A 15,506-nucleotide genomic window follows, 5' to 3' on the forward strand; every position below is an offset into this window, starting at 1 on the left:
CATGGAATGAAAATAACATTCTTTTGACTAGGGGTTGGAGTGGCATTTAAGTAATTTCTATTCAAAGAGTCATCTTTTGTTAGCTACTGGTTTATAGTTAATTAAATAATTGTACATATTTGTTGTCTTAGCTTCCCTCTGGTGTATAGTGTTAATATGGTGTGGTTAACATGAAAACTGCTTAAAACAAGCAGTCTTTCTTTTAATACTACAAAACAGAGATGTCAGACTCCCAGCTGTTCTCATTTTGAAGGAACCAAATTAAAATATAATTGGAAAATGCATAACAAAATAAAAATATTACACAGAATAATGTTATTTTGTGTTTTTTTTCCTAAGTCAATATGCAGCTATAGGGATCTCTTTCTGTTTGAGTTTGACACCTCTCCTATAGAGCATGACAGAAAATTCTTGGAAATGAATCATTTTAAATTGATTATTTAGCTGGAATTTTGGGAGAATAAACTTGGATTTAATTGTGGTACTGCTTTGTAATTTTATTTCATGATCAAAGGTGCTGAAAATAGATAAAGTAGTGCATTATAAGTCAGTATATTTAAATGATATCATGGACATTAAACAGATTTTTTTTTGACAGAATGACAGCCCATATCAAGGCGGTGTATTCTTTTTGACAATTCATTTCCCTACAGACTACCCCTTCAAACCACCTAAGGCAAGTATTTCTCAGAATTATTGGTATATAGTGATGCTTTACTTAGGAAGTATTTACACATGTGTCTTGTTAAGAATAGTGTTAAAGAATTCTAATCTCATCTCTTAAGTTTTAAAAATCTTTTTTAATGACAATTAACAACTAGCATCTTAATTCATATTTGTAAGCTCTTCAAACTAAGATTTTCAACTTATCAGAAAGATGCCTGTTATATAAAAGTTTACATTATAGTGAATCTTGAATAAAACTGAAACATATTTACATAGTCCCCAAGAATGACTTGACTTTATAGAAATGATTATAGTACCATTGCAACAATTAGATCTAAAGACTAATGAATGCTACCAGTCCAAATACAAATCTTTTCCTTCCTTTCTTAGGTAAATATTTTATAGTATATCATTTTGGTAGTTTGGGACATATTTTTTTAGTCAAATCCGAAACTTACTACCAGTTCTACCATATAAAATATTCTCATATTACAACAATTGAGATTACCTGTCTCCAGAAATAACATTTAGCCTTTTAGCCCTTGCTAATTTGTAAATACTAAATCTTTTTGTTTTTTTATTTGAATTCAGGATTAGCTTGTGTTTTTTCCTTTACATCTCAGTGATTAATTGAATTAGATGCCAGTTTTTGAAATGGACTAATTTTTAGGCTTATTTAAAATCTAATTTTTCTCTATTTAAGTTGGTTCATGAAAAGTTAAAAGATGTGAATTTGGTTGAAAAGCCCTTAAATATTTTTTTCTTTATTTTAGGTTGCATTTACAACAAGAATTTATCATCCAAACATTAACAGTAATGGCAGCATTTGTCTCGATATTCTAAGATCACAGTGGTCTCCTGCTTTAACTATTTCTAAAGGTAAAACAAGCAATGAAATGAAAGCTATGCCGCTGTTGATACTACTTTTGCTACTCTGGTTGGTTCGTTGGTTGGTTGATAAAGTTTGTTGCTACTTCAGCAGCCGCTTGTTGATAATTTCCTATGAGAAAGCATATTTTAAAATAATTTCCTATTGTCTAAATTCTGTAGATTGTCCTCTACTCTTTTAAAGAAAATACTCTATAATATATTGACATTTCTTGTTATTTAGTGGGCAGAGTGAAAGGATCTTGAGCTTTGGGCATTATAACATACCAGCAACAAAAAAAGACCTTTCTTTCTTTTCAAAATGTTCTTTTTACATTTAGCTCTGCTCCTCTTCTATTGTTGATTTAACCTCATTCCTGGAACCTAGGTACCGTAAGCATTTAAGCCCAGGACTTATTTCAACAACATATACCTATGAGCCTGTAAGACAGTTGAATTTATGAAACCAATATCTTGAAAACTGCATGTTATATGCTAAGAAATAGCTACACATAAATATTATGCCAGCTTAGATAATACATCATAGATTTGACTTCAACAAACAAATGTCTGTATGTAGAACTCTATGCTAGGCCCTATGAGAGATAAAAAGCTTACATAAGAAATCATTAGGAATACCTCATACTTCATCACAGATGTCAACTATGCATGTGTAGATACTTTTAATAAAGGATTTCTATAGCTAGTATTTTGGTGGGGGGTTTTGGTCATCTTTGTGAAGAGGGGAATAGAAGAAAGAGTATCTTGAAATTTATCACATGCACAGTTTATGGAATTGGGATTTAAAAAAATTCACACATAGTAGCTTCACTGTCCTTGACTGGAATAAGAGCTTTTAATGGATTTCTTCTTCACAGGTCTTTTCCATTTCGTTCTTTCAGTTTCATTCTAAAATGTTCCTTAGTATTATCTTGTTCACTCATTTCAGTTGTGTCCAACTCTTTGTGACCCCATTTGCAATTTTCTTGGCAAAGATACTGGAATGGTTTGTTATTTCCTTCTCCAGCTCATTTGACAGATGAGAAAATTGAGGCAGACAGGGTTAAATGACTTGCCCAGGGTCATTTAACTCAGAAAGATGATTCTTCCTGACTCCAGGCCTGGTTCTTATCCATTGCGCCACTTAGCTCCCCCGTTACCTGGCTTAATTTGAGATTTGTGGTCCTTTCACTAAGCTTTCTGTGAACTTTTTTTTCCTTCTGCTCTTTGTTGATTTTTCTGAGGTGATTTTGAACAGAATTTTCCATTACCCTTTTCTTTTATGATCTTATGAAATAGTTATATTCTGAACTGGTGTTGTCCTTAGTTATGACAATAGCTCTCTACTTATCAAGGAGCTCCAGTGTTTGTAGCTGATGTGATTTCTAGGCAATTTTACTCATTTTAGCAATTTATTTGTATTGGTCATTTCCCAGTTTCAGTAGCTTGTTTAAATGAGGTTGGAGTTGACTTGATTGAATGCCATCACTTATATTTAATTTACCAATTTGCTATCAGTTTTATTCTTTGCTTGAACAAATCCAACATGTGACTTTCTCCTCAATGCAGATCATAATGAATGTTGTATAGAAGATCAGATAATTTCCCTTTTTCAGTTTGGTTTACTGTTGTCTCCTCCACAATTCAGGTCCTTATACTAGACTACAATTTCCATATTGATAGTCAAACTTCCCAACCTTCTAATTCTGTAATCCCCTGAATTCCACAACCTATTCTACATTAACCATACACAAGGATAGTCACACACTGCATGACACCTTTATTTACTAATGTACCACTTTCTTGATTAAAGGTATAACATTCCTCTTTTTGCTCATAGCCTCCTATACTCCAAATTTTTCCTGTCTCACTCTTCTTATAAAACTAACTTTTAAGTTATCATGACCTCTAGTCCCTCAATACTTCACTGATTTGACTTGACTTGCTTCTCATCTTAACCCTGTAGTTACCCAGTTCAACCCTACACTGTCATTTCCTCTAAAAATGCCTTGCTGCCTTCTTCTAACACTAATTAAACTCTTGCCAAATCTGAACACTAGGTTAATTACCACCAGTTTACCCTTCTCCCCTCTTCACATGCTGCTATGAACAGACATGGAGGAAATCATACACCCCTGCTGACCATATTCATGTTATACAACCTCAACTGGGCCCTCATTGCAACAAGAGAGTCCTTTCATTTCTTCCTAATTAATTCTCTGCCTCAATGCCCACAAACTTCTTTCAGACCTTTCTTTAAGCCTCTTATACTTCACCATACTCTTTCAGCAGAGGCCATTTGGGATAAACTTGAGCATCTCCTATTCTCCTGGTTTTCACCAATTGGGGGTGGGAGGCAGTGAGGTTGCCCTTCTTATCAAGGCCAGACCTTTTATGTGCCATTGATCACATCCTGCTCCCAGCTTTGATAACAGATTTCCTCTTCAGTCACACATTTTCGTAATCTTTCCCTATTTGCTTGTTTCTTCCCTGTTGCCTTCAAACATTCATGTGCGTACCCCCAGTCTTCCCTGCCTTTAAAAAAATAATCAGACCCAACTGTTCCCATAAGCTATTATCTTATGTCTCTCCTTTCTCATACATCCTCTCACTTTTCATCTCAAAGCTTCTAACCTCATCATTCAACTGAAATTGTTTTCTTCCACAGTTACTTTTTCATTAAGTGTTATATCCTACTCTTTATCACCCCATGGGTTTTTGGGGGCAAGAATCTCCCTTGCTTCCTTTTGAAACAGCAAGGCCTACTCAGATCCCTTTGTTCTCTGGTCTCCTATCCTTCTCTTATCACCATTTTTGAGTAGCAGCTCCTAATGTGCATCTCTTCCTATACCTTCTACTCTCCAGTTCCAGGGACTGTTCTGTCATATTTTATTTGTTCGAAGGGATATTGAAACTGAAAACAAAATGGGAAATAAAATTTTTTAAAAATTGTATGTATCCTCATAATTTCTTTCTCTTTAATTTTGAAGTTCAACGACAAAAAGCATTCCTACATATAGATAGAAAAGAAAATTTTGAACAAAATGTGAATCTTCATTTTATATAATGCTTCTTAAAGTATACAACAAAAATATGTATATTATGTTCAGAACTCTTGTTTATGCTTTCTTCTGAACTTTTGGGCAACTTAAAAAATATTTCCGTGACCCTCTTTTTTTTTTTTAATTAAATTAAATTAATTTATTTATTTTAGTGAGGCAATTGGGATTAAGTGACTTGCCCAAGGTCACACAGCTAGTATGCATTAAGTGTCTGAGGCTGGATTTGAACTCAGGTACTCCTGACTCCAGGGCCGGCGCTCTATGCACTGTGCCATCTAGCTGCCCCGACCCTCTTTTTAAATGTCACTTTTGTTTCTCCTCCCCTTCTTCCATTAAGAACCAAAAGAAGGGGCAGAACAGAATTTAGTTAACACAAATATATTCAAAGAAATAATGGGGCATATCCAAAAATATACATTTCTTTCTGCACCTTGAGTCCATCACCTCTTTGTTGGGAAGCAGGTAGCATGGTTTATTCTGGAAACATGGTTAGGGATTGCTTTGATCAATGTTCTTCCTTTCAGTTATCTTTCTTTATAAAGTATAAAATTTTCTCCTGGTACTATACAACAATTCCCCCAATTCATGGATACACCTTTAGATTCCTGTTTTGTCCCTTCTGCTCCCCCTTTATCGGGATTAGAAAGTTTGTTTTGCTTGCAACTACAAGTGTTACCTTCTTACCCTCCCACACTTGTTTCCCATTTGACATTGATATGTTTCTATGCCAAACTCATGTGTATGTTAAGTCTTCCTTTCTCCAGTTCAGATAACAGTGAGGTTTATCTGAAGTCCCACTTCCTTCCTCATGGATTCCCTTTGAGAAAGAGCAGGATCTATATTCTTCTCCATTTTTCTTTTATTTTGTTGTATTTCTCTTCAAGATGCCATTCAAGTACTACCTTCTACATAAAGCCTTTACTGGATCCATCCTCAACTGCTTGCAAATAGATTTATTTGTATTTTCTATATACACTTAATAACAGTACTTGTTGAAAGACTTTCTTTCATTGTATATCCAATGCCTCTTACATGGTAGGTATTTAATATTTATTAACTGGTTTTTCTGTACACAACTGCTTCAGAAATTTCTGTCTTATCAGTCACCCCAGTCATTTCATTTTTTGTGATATTACTTGCTACCCATCAGTTCTAGTGCTTTCAAAACAACCTTTTTGAAGTATTTATGCTATGAACTCTCGTTTCAAACTTGTCTTCTCCTTTGCATTTGAAGTCATTGAGTTTTTAGGAACACAGAAATGGAAAGGATCTCTATATAGGCGAGACCTTCCCCTCCATAATTGGGGTTAAGTGACTTGCCCAGGGTTACACAGCTAGTAACTGTCAAGTGTCCGGGGCTGGATTTGAACTAGGGTCCTCCTGAATCCATGGCTGGGGCTTTATCTACTGCGCCATCTAGCTGCGCTGCGGCCACGCCCCGCCCCCTCCCCCCCCCCCCCCAAAAAAAAGATTTATTTTTATCATTGCATCTGAGGGAATTGCTTAAGGAACATGGAGGTGGAGTGATTGCACATTCATTAGAGGTAGTTCTTGAATCTTTGAGCTTCTAACCAAACCCAACTCTCTTATCTTCAGGGTATTCCAAAAATCTTAGTGCAGTTTTAAGCTTTCATAGTTTAAAACTTCACTAAGGGGGACAGCTAGGTGGCGCAGTGGATAAAGCACTGGCCCTGGATTCAGGAGTACCTGAGTTCAAATTTGGCCTCAGACTTGACACTAGTTGTGTGACCCTGGGCAAGTTACTTAACCCTCATTGCCGCCGCCCCCCCCCCCCCCCCCCCCCAAAAAAAACCTTCACTAAGGCTTTTGGAACAGCCCTTCATCTTAATTCTCTGCATCCAATATTGATGTAGTTTTCGTGTAGGCTTTTGTACATGTTTATCCATGAGTACTACAAAATAATCAGGTGCCCCCTGGAATGTTGCTATTCACATATGGTCGAACCCATTTCTTTCCACAGAGAAACTGAGTATTCTTCCAGCCCTTTTCCTTTTTTTCTTCCAATCTTCTGTCATTGCAGAAGCAGAAGGGCCCCAACAGGATTAAAGGACAGTTGTTATTTCTTTGTTTTATTGGTATTCATAGCTGAAAAATTCATTACTGAGTAATGAGATTTGGTAATAAGATTCTCTCCATAAAGGTTGATTTGTCCTTAAAAAGCAGAAATGGTCTGTTGCTAGGACTATACTTGAAGCCTTGCCATAGAACCTACCAGAGTTTATATCACCTGTTGGCATAATCTTCAAGACGCCAGAAAGGATTAAATTAGGATTTTTATTGAAATGGACTGAGATCACATAATGTATTTAATTTACTCTGGTTAGAACCTGGGCTCAGCATTATGTTTGCATCCTTTTATTTCTATCAGCAGCCACTGTCAGACTTTTTGAGTTCTGTAGAAAGTATGGCCATGACTCTGCAAGATATTATTTGTAGCATTTCTTTAACTTGTTGCCACCTTATGACTGAAATTTCAAACCTCCAAAATGTTTTGAAGAATTGAATTAAAGACAGCCTTAGCCTTATTTTAAAGCACTCATGTATTGAATATTTAAACAGATTGGTTTGATATTTTGAATCAAATTGCTCTCTTTCAGTTCTTTTATCCATTTGTTCACTGCTATGTGATCCAAACCCAGATGACCCCTTAGTGCCAGAGATTGCACGGATCTATAAAACAGACAGAGACAAGTAAGTAAAGAATAATTTAATGGAAAAGTATACTTTGCACAATGGGGAAGATGGTTTTACTCACTGAACTTGTCATACTCATATCCTGTATCACTGTCTTTAAGAAACTTCAGAATTAAAACATGCAGAAATCTAGTATTGAAATGGGATTAAAATTTTTTTTATTATGAAGGAAAGATGAATCTTGAAATTTTTTAAGTTAAAAAATTGGTTAATAGGTTTTAGATGTAAATAGTGAAAAATAAAGCCATGTTTTTTACCTTTTACCATCTTTTTTTTTTCTATGAGAAAATTGGTCATCTCATTAATCAGTGTTTAAATAATTTTCATAAATATTTAATCTTCGTAAGTTTAAGTATGTAGAATTCATCACCAACATGGTTAGTTTTATATTTGTGATAATTAATCCCAACTTGTTTAATTAGGTACAATAGGTTAGCCAGAGAGTGGACAGAGAAATACGCTATGTTGTAGGGTAAGGAGATCTGCACTTTATAGTGCATTTAACCATGAATATTGCCAGCACTCGAGTGCTGCATGCTTTAAAGCACTGAATAACTAACAAAAGGCAATGGATGCTGTAGTTAACTGAGTCTGTACATTTAACAGCTTGATATCTGATTAGTGTGAAAATAAAATTGAGTAGTCACTGCTTGATGATACATATGCATGGCAGAGTAATTATAGTAGTAATGAGAAATTTGAATTAAATAACTTCTTAAAGTGGTAAGTAAGACAGATTTAACTAACAGCTGTAGTAGAAATGGAATGTAGTAGGTTATAAAAAGGCCTAACCAAATTTCACTTAGATGTAGAAGTTACCAAGTTTATTTTAGGAAAAAATACTGTTGAGCCTGTTCTGTTAATTGTAACTTTTACTACTGACAAGCACGCATGTGTATCTGTGTCATTTTGTTGTGTATCCCATTATGTATTGTTTTAAGGTAACAGGTGTTTTTTGAAGGGAGTGCTTAGGCAAAGAATATAGCCCTAAATGTAGGCGGAACAGAATTTTATTACCGAATTTCCATGAAAGCACTGGGTGCTTTGTTGCTTGTTTTTGTCTCAGAGAAAAACACCTTTTAAAAAACCCTGTACTCAAGTATGTACACTTAATTCTTAAAACTATCACTCTGTTTTAGGGTCAAGGTAGTCTTCCAATAACATTGATGTCCTTCTGACATTTTTTAAAGTAATTGGTGGCATTTATTTCACTCACATGTATTTCATTTCCACACCATTTCTCCTCTAGTCCTTTTCTGACTTTGTCATAGGCCTGTCAGTTGTCCATAAAGGCATTAATCTTTCCAATGATGGTTGGGGTTAGGTAATTTATTAAATCTTAAATTTTTTTTTTCTTTTTTGGTTGGGGAGGGTGGTGACAAGGCAGGGCACAGTGTGAGAATGGATCTCCCTGTCTCAGGCTGGAAGAACAATTCATACATAGATTTAATCCCAATAATGTCCAGCATTCATTTTTTAACTTCCTGTTTTCTAACCATAACCAGTTCTTCCCCTCTGACCAGTGGGCTTTATACCCCTACTGGTAGTTCAGAACTTTTTACTTAGGTAATCCATCAGCTTCTCCAACAGCAAGGGACTATACACAGGAAGTTCCTGGTACCAGTCCTGGTCTGTAAACAAATAAACAATTAACAAAATCCAGACACCTTTTCATGCTTGTGTGCAATATTATAGTTTAGAATTTTTTTTTCTCTTTAGATTTAGACATGGTGAGAGGGGTTGTTAAAAAAAATTGAGTAGACATTTGAGCTTTTCTATCAATATAAGTTATTTTCAAATGTGTGGGAATAAACAAAATACTTATAATTAATTCTAATGTGTTTTGAGTCTAATTGAAACACTAAGTGGTGGCTTTCCAAATACAAATTTTATTTGCCTCTATTTCGGTAAAATAACATTATGAGTACCAAAAGCTCTTTGCCTTTGAATGGTGTCCTCTAGAAGGATTCCATGAATAATTTGGTGGTAATTTCCTTTCCTTATTAAGGGTTTTAAAGAATTGTGTTACTTTTAAGGTGTTACTGATTTAGAACGTCTCAAAATCTTTTCCATTATTTACAGGTACAACAGAATATCTCGAGAATGGACTCAGAAGTATGCCATGTGATGCTACCTTAAAGTCAGAATAACCTGCATTATAGCTGGAATAAACTTTAAATTACTGTTCCTTTTTTGATTTTCTTATCCGGCTGCTCCCCTATCAGACCTCATCTTTTTTAATTTTATTTTTTGTTTACCTCCCTCCATTCATGCACATGCTCGTCTGAGAAGACTTAAGTTCTTCCAGCTTTGGACAATAACTGCTTTTAGAAACTGTAAAGTAGTTACAAGAGAACAATTGCCCAAGATTCAGAATTTTTTAAAAAATGGAGCATGTGTATTATGTGGCCAATGTCTTCACTATAACTTGGTTATGAGACTAAAACCATTCCTCACTGCTCTAACAGATGCTGAAGATACCATCTGAGGGGGAAGGGAGATGGATATGCAATTGTCATATCAAAGGAAGCAACATTACTGTAGCAGCATCCATCTTGTTTAAGCCTTCCATTGTTAGAGACTTGAGGTTTCATGATATACTTTATGCTCATAACTGATGTGGTTGGAGAATTGGTACTGAATTTATAGCATCAGCAGAACAGAAAACGTGATGTATTTTATGCATGTCAATAAAGGAATGACCTGTTCTTGTTCTACAGAGAATGGAAATTGGAAGTCAAACACCCCTTGTATTCCAAAATAGGGTCTTGAACTTTTTGTAATTTTCATTTAAATTTTGTTAGGAGGCTTGGAGCTATTAGTTAATCTATCTTCCAATACACTGTTTAATATAGCACTGAATAAATGATGCAAAGTTGTCAATGGATGAGTGATCAACTAATAGCTCTGCTAGTAATTGATTTATTTTTCTTCAATAAAGTTGCATAAACCAATGAGTTAGCTGCCTGGATTAATCAATATGGGAAACAAAATCTTTTGTAAATGCAAAGCTGTTTTTTGTATATACTGTTTGGATTTGCCTCATTGTTTGACATCAAATGATGATGTAAAGTTCAATAGAGTGAATATTTTGCCATGTTCAGTTAAAGTACACAGTCTGTTTGGGTTGACACATTGATCAGCCTGATGTGTGCAAAAGTTATAAGCTAATCTGATAATAGTGTAGCTGGACTGCTGCACCTATTACTGGAAGCCCAGAGTTCGAATGGACTTGGGACCCAGAAGTTTTGAAATGAGTTTATGTGGGGGTAAACTATCTATCTCTAGGTGCCACCCCTTCTTGCTGACTTTTTCTTCACCATGTACATTTGAAAACAGCTTAAATCCTAACATGGGAGTAATAATGGGACAAATATACAAAATAAAGTACTGTTTGGTGTGGGAGTTGTCAAGAGGCTGTGTTGAAGTGACTTTACTTATGTGGAATTTTCATACCCATTGAAAAGGATTTGTTCAACCATTTACATTTAGCATTTTTTAATGCAACAGACTTCAGGAGACTAAGAAGGAATGAATAAATGTCATTGCTATTGGGAGGGTTTTTCAGGAAGCGGGGCTTGTTCAATAAGTGATATCTATACCATTAGTTTAACTTTAATAGTAACAAGGACATTATTTAGTCATTCTTCATTCTCACACCCTCACATTCAGTTCTGAATTTTTGTTTGTTGTCCCTAGTTACTTTGATCATCATGTCATTTGTTATAGTCCTGTACTGTTTTTAGTGCATCTGTGACTTCTCTCCAGCACTATGTTTTTGCACTACTTACAGTTAATGTGCAATCTTATTCCTTGTCTGAACACAGACGTGGAAAAAGCTAGATGTAAAATAAATGTGAAACCTTAATTTTTATAAAAATTTGAATATGTAGTTTGGATATGATTTATTGACAAAGGATTTAAAAAATTTTTTTTGTTCTTTAAAATGAAAGTGAAATGCATGCTTTCAGAACTGTTTTCTTTTTATTAATAAGAATGACATTGGAAATTCACCTTAACCCAACCATTTAGGTTTGCTTTGAAAATTCTCTTATTCTAAACTTAACGTTTGACTAACTTAGTTCACAAATTATAGAATCATGATGGGTAGATAATCCTGTTTCGCTGAAATTTTAAAAGCATTTTGGAAAATGCAAATCCCACTTTTTAAATAGTGAGATTTATTCTGAATATATTTTGGTGAATGAGCAAACATTTCTACCCACATGATTGTGAAGGGTTTCTTTGGTTTGCCTCCCAAGATAGATTAATTTTCTTAAATGTAAAAAATACCTTCCTTATTCAGAAATTCAGTGACTAAGTTACTGGGACCAAAAGTTTGGAACTGTAGGATAAGGCTTAGAATTTAAACATTCACCGCAAAACAGATTCCTTAACTAGTCTCTTAAATTTGACCTTTTCAGCATTAGACAATTGCAAATAGTTACACTTTAGCTCATAAGTTATTGTAAGTAGTAGAGAGTGAAGGGTTGGGACTTTGAGCTGAACAAAGAAGACTATTTAAGGTGCACCTTCTTTGTGAACTTAAGTCCCCAACTGTTCACAAGACAATCACTGACTTCTTAGAGAAACCATCCAGGAAGTGTTCTCTGGGTCTTGGAGAACGATTGTAATGGAATTGGAGAAACTAACTGTTCAGAGTTCTTACTGTGTGGACATGAGAGGAGTTCAGGATTGCAAAAATCACAAGGAAAGGGCTCGAATGGAACAAAAATAAGTATGTTACTTAGTGATGCAGACAATTGAGGTGAATGTGTTGAGGTACTAGAAAGCTATTAAGTGCTGTGGTGAGTTCTGTACTTGGACTTGAGGGTTCAGATATTACCTCTGCCGCTTATTAGCTATGTGTGTTTTTGTTTTGTTCTTTTCATTTGTTTTTTAAGGAAGTCAGCCTCTCAGGGTGTCGATTCATTTCTAAAACCAGATGGTTGGAACAAATGACCTCTGGGGTCTCTTCTAGCCCTAACCCTATGATCCTGTGAATTTACTAACCAAAATGGATCATAGGAAGTTTATTTAGTACCTGAAATTACCATAAGTCTTTAATGCAAAGAGTGTGTTTAGGAAAAATCCAGTTGGCCTTTTAGTAGTATTTAAGAGCTTTGTCTAAGTGTCTTTCTGTCTTTAATCTTTCAGGTAAATGTTCCTGGATACATTTGCAGGATTTTTATGTTTTTGAAAAACTAATTTTGGAGAGGAACTATTTAGAAATAGTCCTTTTCTCTTGAAAATCAGCTTTCACACGAGTATTAACTTTAGTTATGGGTATTAAAGATAGCGACATTGGGGGTTAAAGGTCTTTCTAGTTCCAAGATAGTCCACTGTGCCATATTGCCTCTCACACTTATTGAATGAATGATGTCACTAAAATCTCATCTCACAAAGGTAACTATAGTAGACCTTTACAGGATGAATATGAAGCCTGTTTCAGATCTCACTTTTTGTTAAAAATTGTAAGGGTTTTGAAGAATATCAATACTAGTAAAAATCCCTAAGTTTTGACAACTCCATTGAAAGATCACAGTTTAAGATTTAGCAGATTAGTGGTCTGAGCTGTCACAGCTACCACGTTATTAATTACCACGTGATGAACCTCATCCAATTTAAGATGGATCCTTATTGGCCAACAGATTTTTTTTTATCTCGAGCAGGAACTTCCAGGGATGATCTTTGCTGGGGTAGTCTTCAAAAATTCCTTTTTTGATCCATTTTGATAAGACTTTAAAAAGGAGTACTTTGGCATAGTAGAAGTAGGATTCTTTGTCCACCTTATTTGTCATGTCATCTTAATTCTTTTCACATTTTTCCCTGTATCTTAATTTATGAGATAACTAACACTATTAAATAATTCACTTTTCAGTACAAGATCTTGTCACATGAGTAGTTATTTTCATTATGTAGTGTTTAGCATCATAAACCTTAGAATATTTCAAATTGCTTTGGATATGATAGTTTTGTAGCTCTTTCAATAATGGGTTTTGAGTTGAGGCCTTTAAAAAAGTTAACATTCATAGAACTTAAGCTTGAATAATGGGTCTTGATTTGCCAAAAGCAATTTTAAATCCATTAAGTATGATGTTGAAAAATGGTGGTTTTTAGATATTTGATTTTTTTTTTTGAGGAAAAAAACAAGTCACCAGAGAAAGTTTCAATCACAGATTTTTGAAAAAAGTGGTTTCTTTAGTTGTTTTGGGCTTAGTTTTTTGTTTTCATTTTTTTAGTCATAAAATTTGACAGAATTGTCCGTTTTTTTAATCAACCTTTGATTTTGTCTGTTTAGGGAGCTCATCCTGAGGAACTACCAATGCAGTATATTGGCACTTGTGCAACTTGGAGAGTTGCTTGGGGCACTAAGAGTTCAAGGGACAGACTGGACTTGAACCCATCTCTTCCTGACTAAGGTCAGCTCTATTGAAGTGGCCAGGCTGCCTCAGATTTTAATTGGGTGAAATCCAACCAGAACTAGTAGTTAGGAGGAACTTTGTAATCATAGTCAAAAAACCTGTATTTTACAGATAAGTGGTGATTTGCCCAGAGGTCAGAGGAGCAAAACTGAAACTAGACGCCAGTCCAGTCCTCTTTTTCACCCTGTTCTGCTTCCCCTCATTTATTCAGTGCCACAAAGAAATCCTTTAATTATAATTGTACATTGTAAGCCTTCCTGTTTTACAGCTGAATTCTGAATTAATGAAGTTTGGAAGCGAGTATAATTGGAATTTGATTGAAGGAGACATGAGTTCAAATCCTGCCTGAGAGACACTAGCTCTGTGACTCCTGGGCATGTCACCTAACTTCCCCACTTGATTTCATTTTTTAAAAAGGGATGATAATAATAGCACCTACCTCACAGTTATTATGAGGACCAAATGAGATGGACCAAAGCACTTTGCAAACCTTCAAGCGCTATATAAATGCTAGCTAGTATTTTGTTTAAAAAATAAGTGTATTCAAACCACCCAAACTAAATATTAGTTCGTGGGGTAGTCCACAAAGTAGGCTTTTCTACTATCAGCAGTTTGAACCTTCTCTAAGATACTTTAGTTAAACAATCTAGCATTGAAAGCATTTTCATTTGTTAAATGGGAATATGTAAAGCAATAAGATTTGAGTATACTTGAGGGGTAATTATGGAAACTTATGCAGGGGAGGAAACAAAAATTAACATTCTCAGGACTCTTCACTAAACTTGACTCCAAATTTAGAATAGGAAGAGACTTTAGAGATGTCTCTAAGTGGAATTGCCCTCGAAAGTACTGAGGCTGCTTGCTTTGCCCTATCTTATCTTTATCTCTGCCTTATATTTTGAAAAGATGATCCATGCCAATGTGAAGAAGCAGGGAAGGAAACCTAATACTGCAATTAAAAAAGTTGAGGAGCATTGAAAAAAAACGTATTCTGCATCCTACATTTTCTCAATGTTCTGGGAAGTGTCAGGTTTACAAATAGGTGGTTTGAATAATAAGGCTTAGGGGAGGAGAAAATTTTTCTTGATACCCAGCTCCTTAATGAGTCTAGCAGTGTTCAAAATTTTGCACTTAAAATTTTGATTTTATTTAAAAGTTCGTTTTAATATCATTTCTATCTAATGTCCCCTCCCCAAATAGTATATTGCCACAGCACATGTGATTGATTACCCTAGGTCTTTTTATTTCCTGCTTCTTGCCTCACAAATTTTGTTTCTTTTCCACTCATTAGATAATGAATTCCCACCTGCAAGTTGTCATCATCTTATGATGTTTATAAACTACACATACTGCTTGAGCTCTTCAGTTAAGTAAAGGATATTATGTAATAGTTTCTAGTATTCTGATCCTGAAGCCAAAATTTAGTCTACGATAAAAGCATAAGTTCTATTTTAGAATGACTCCTGCAATGACAAGTACAGTGTCAGAGGACTTAGTCATTATTTTTCTTTTCTAATATAATGATAACTAATGAACAAAGGTGCAATGAACCACATTTCGTTTTATTAACTATTACTGGCTGATATAGCCAGATATTTCTCCTGAACTTCCATATCAGTTTGTATCCACTACTTAGCTAATGAGTGTTAACTTTAGATCTGATCATAGATCAAGTCGAGCTTAGTGTCATGGAAAATATTTTAAATTATGAATCAGAACATTTGATTTTCTGGATTTTACTTTGCTGCTCACTTAAGTTCAAGCTACATTC

General features: G+C 34.9%; 1 protein-coding gene across 3 annotated transcripts in view; it reads left to right on the forward strand.

Annotated features, from left to right (window-relative positions):
• The window catches only part of UBE2D3 (ubiquitin conjugating enzyme E2 D3), a 50,833-nt gene extending 40,110 nt beyond the window's left edge, over positions 1–10,723 (forward strand). For 2 of the 3 annotated variants that reach the window (XM_043970017.1, XM_043970016.1), the window contains exons 5-9: positions 599–676; positions 1,440–1,545; positions 7,214–7,307; positions 7,733–7,782; positions 9,393–10,723. In XM_043970017.1, the coding sequence (XP_043825952.1) occupies positions 599–676; positions 1,440–1,545; positions 7,214–7,307; positions 7,733–7,781 (327 nt within the window). In that variant the 3' untranslated portion in view covers position 7,782; positions 9,393–10,723. The remainder of the gene's footprint in view (positions 1–598; positions 677–1,439; positions 1,546–7,213; positions 7,308–7,732; positions 7,783–9,392) is intronic. The other variant, XM_043970018.1, reaches the window with a different exon arrangement.
• Positions 10,724–15,506: the final 4,783 nt, after the last annotated feature.

Source organism: Dromiciops gliroides, chromosome 6 (genome assembly GCF_019393635.1).
Source record: "Dromiciops gliroides isolate mDroGli1 chromosome 6, mDroGli1.pri, whole genome shotgun sequence".
NCBI classification, from domain to species: Eukaryota; Metazoa; Chordata; class Mammalia; order Microbiotheria; family Microbiotheriidae; genus Dromiciops; species Dromiciops gliroides.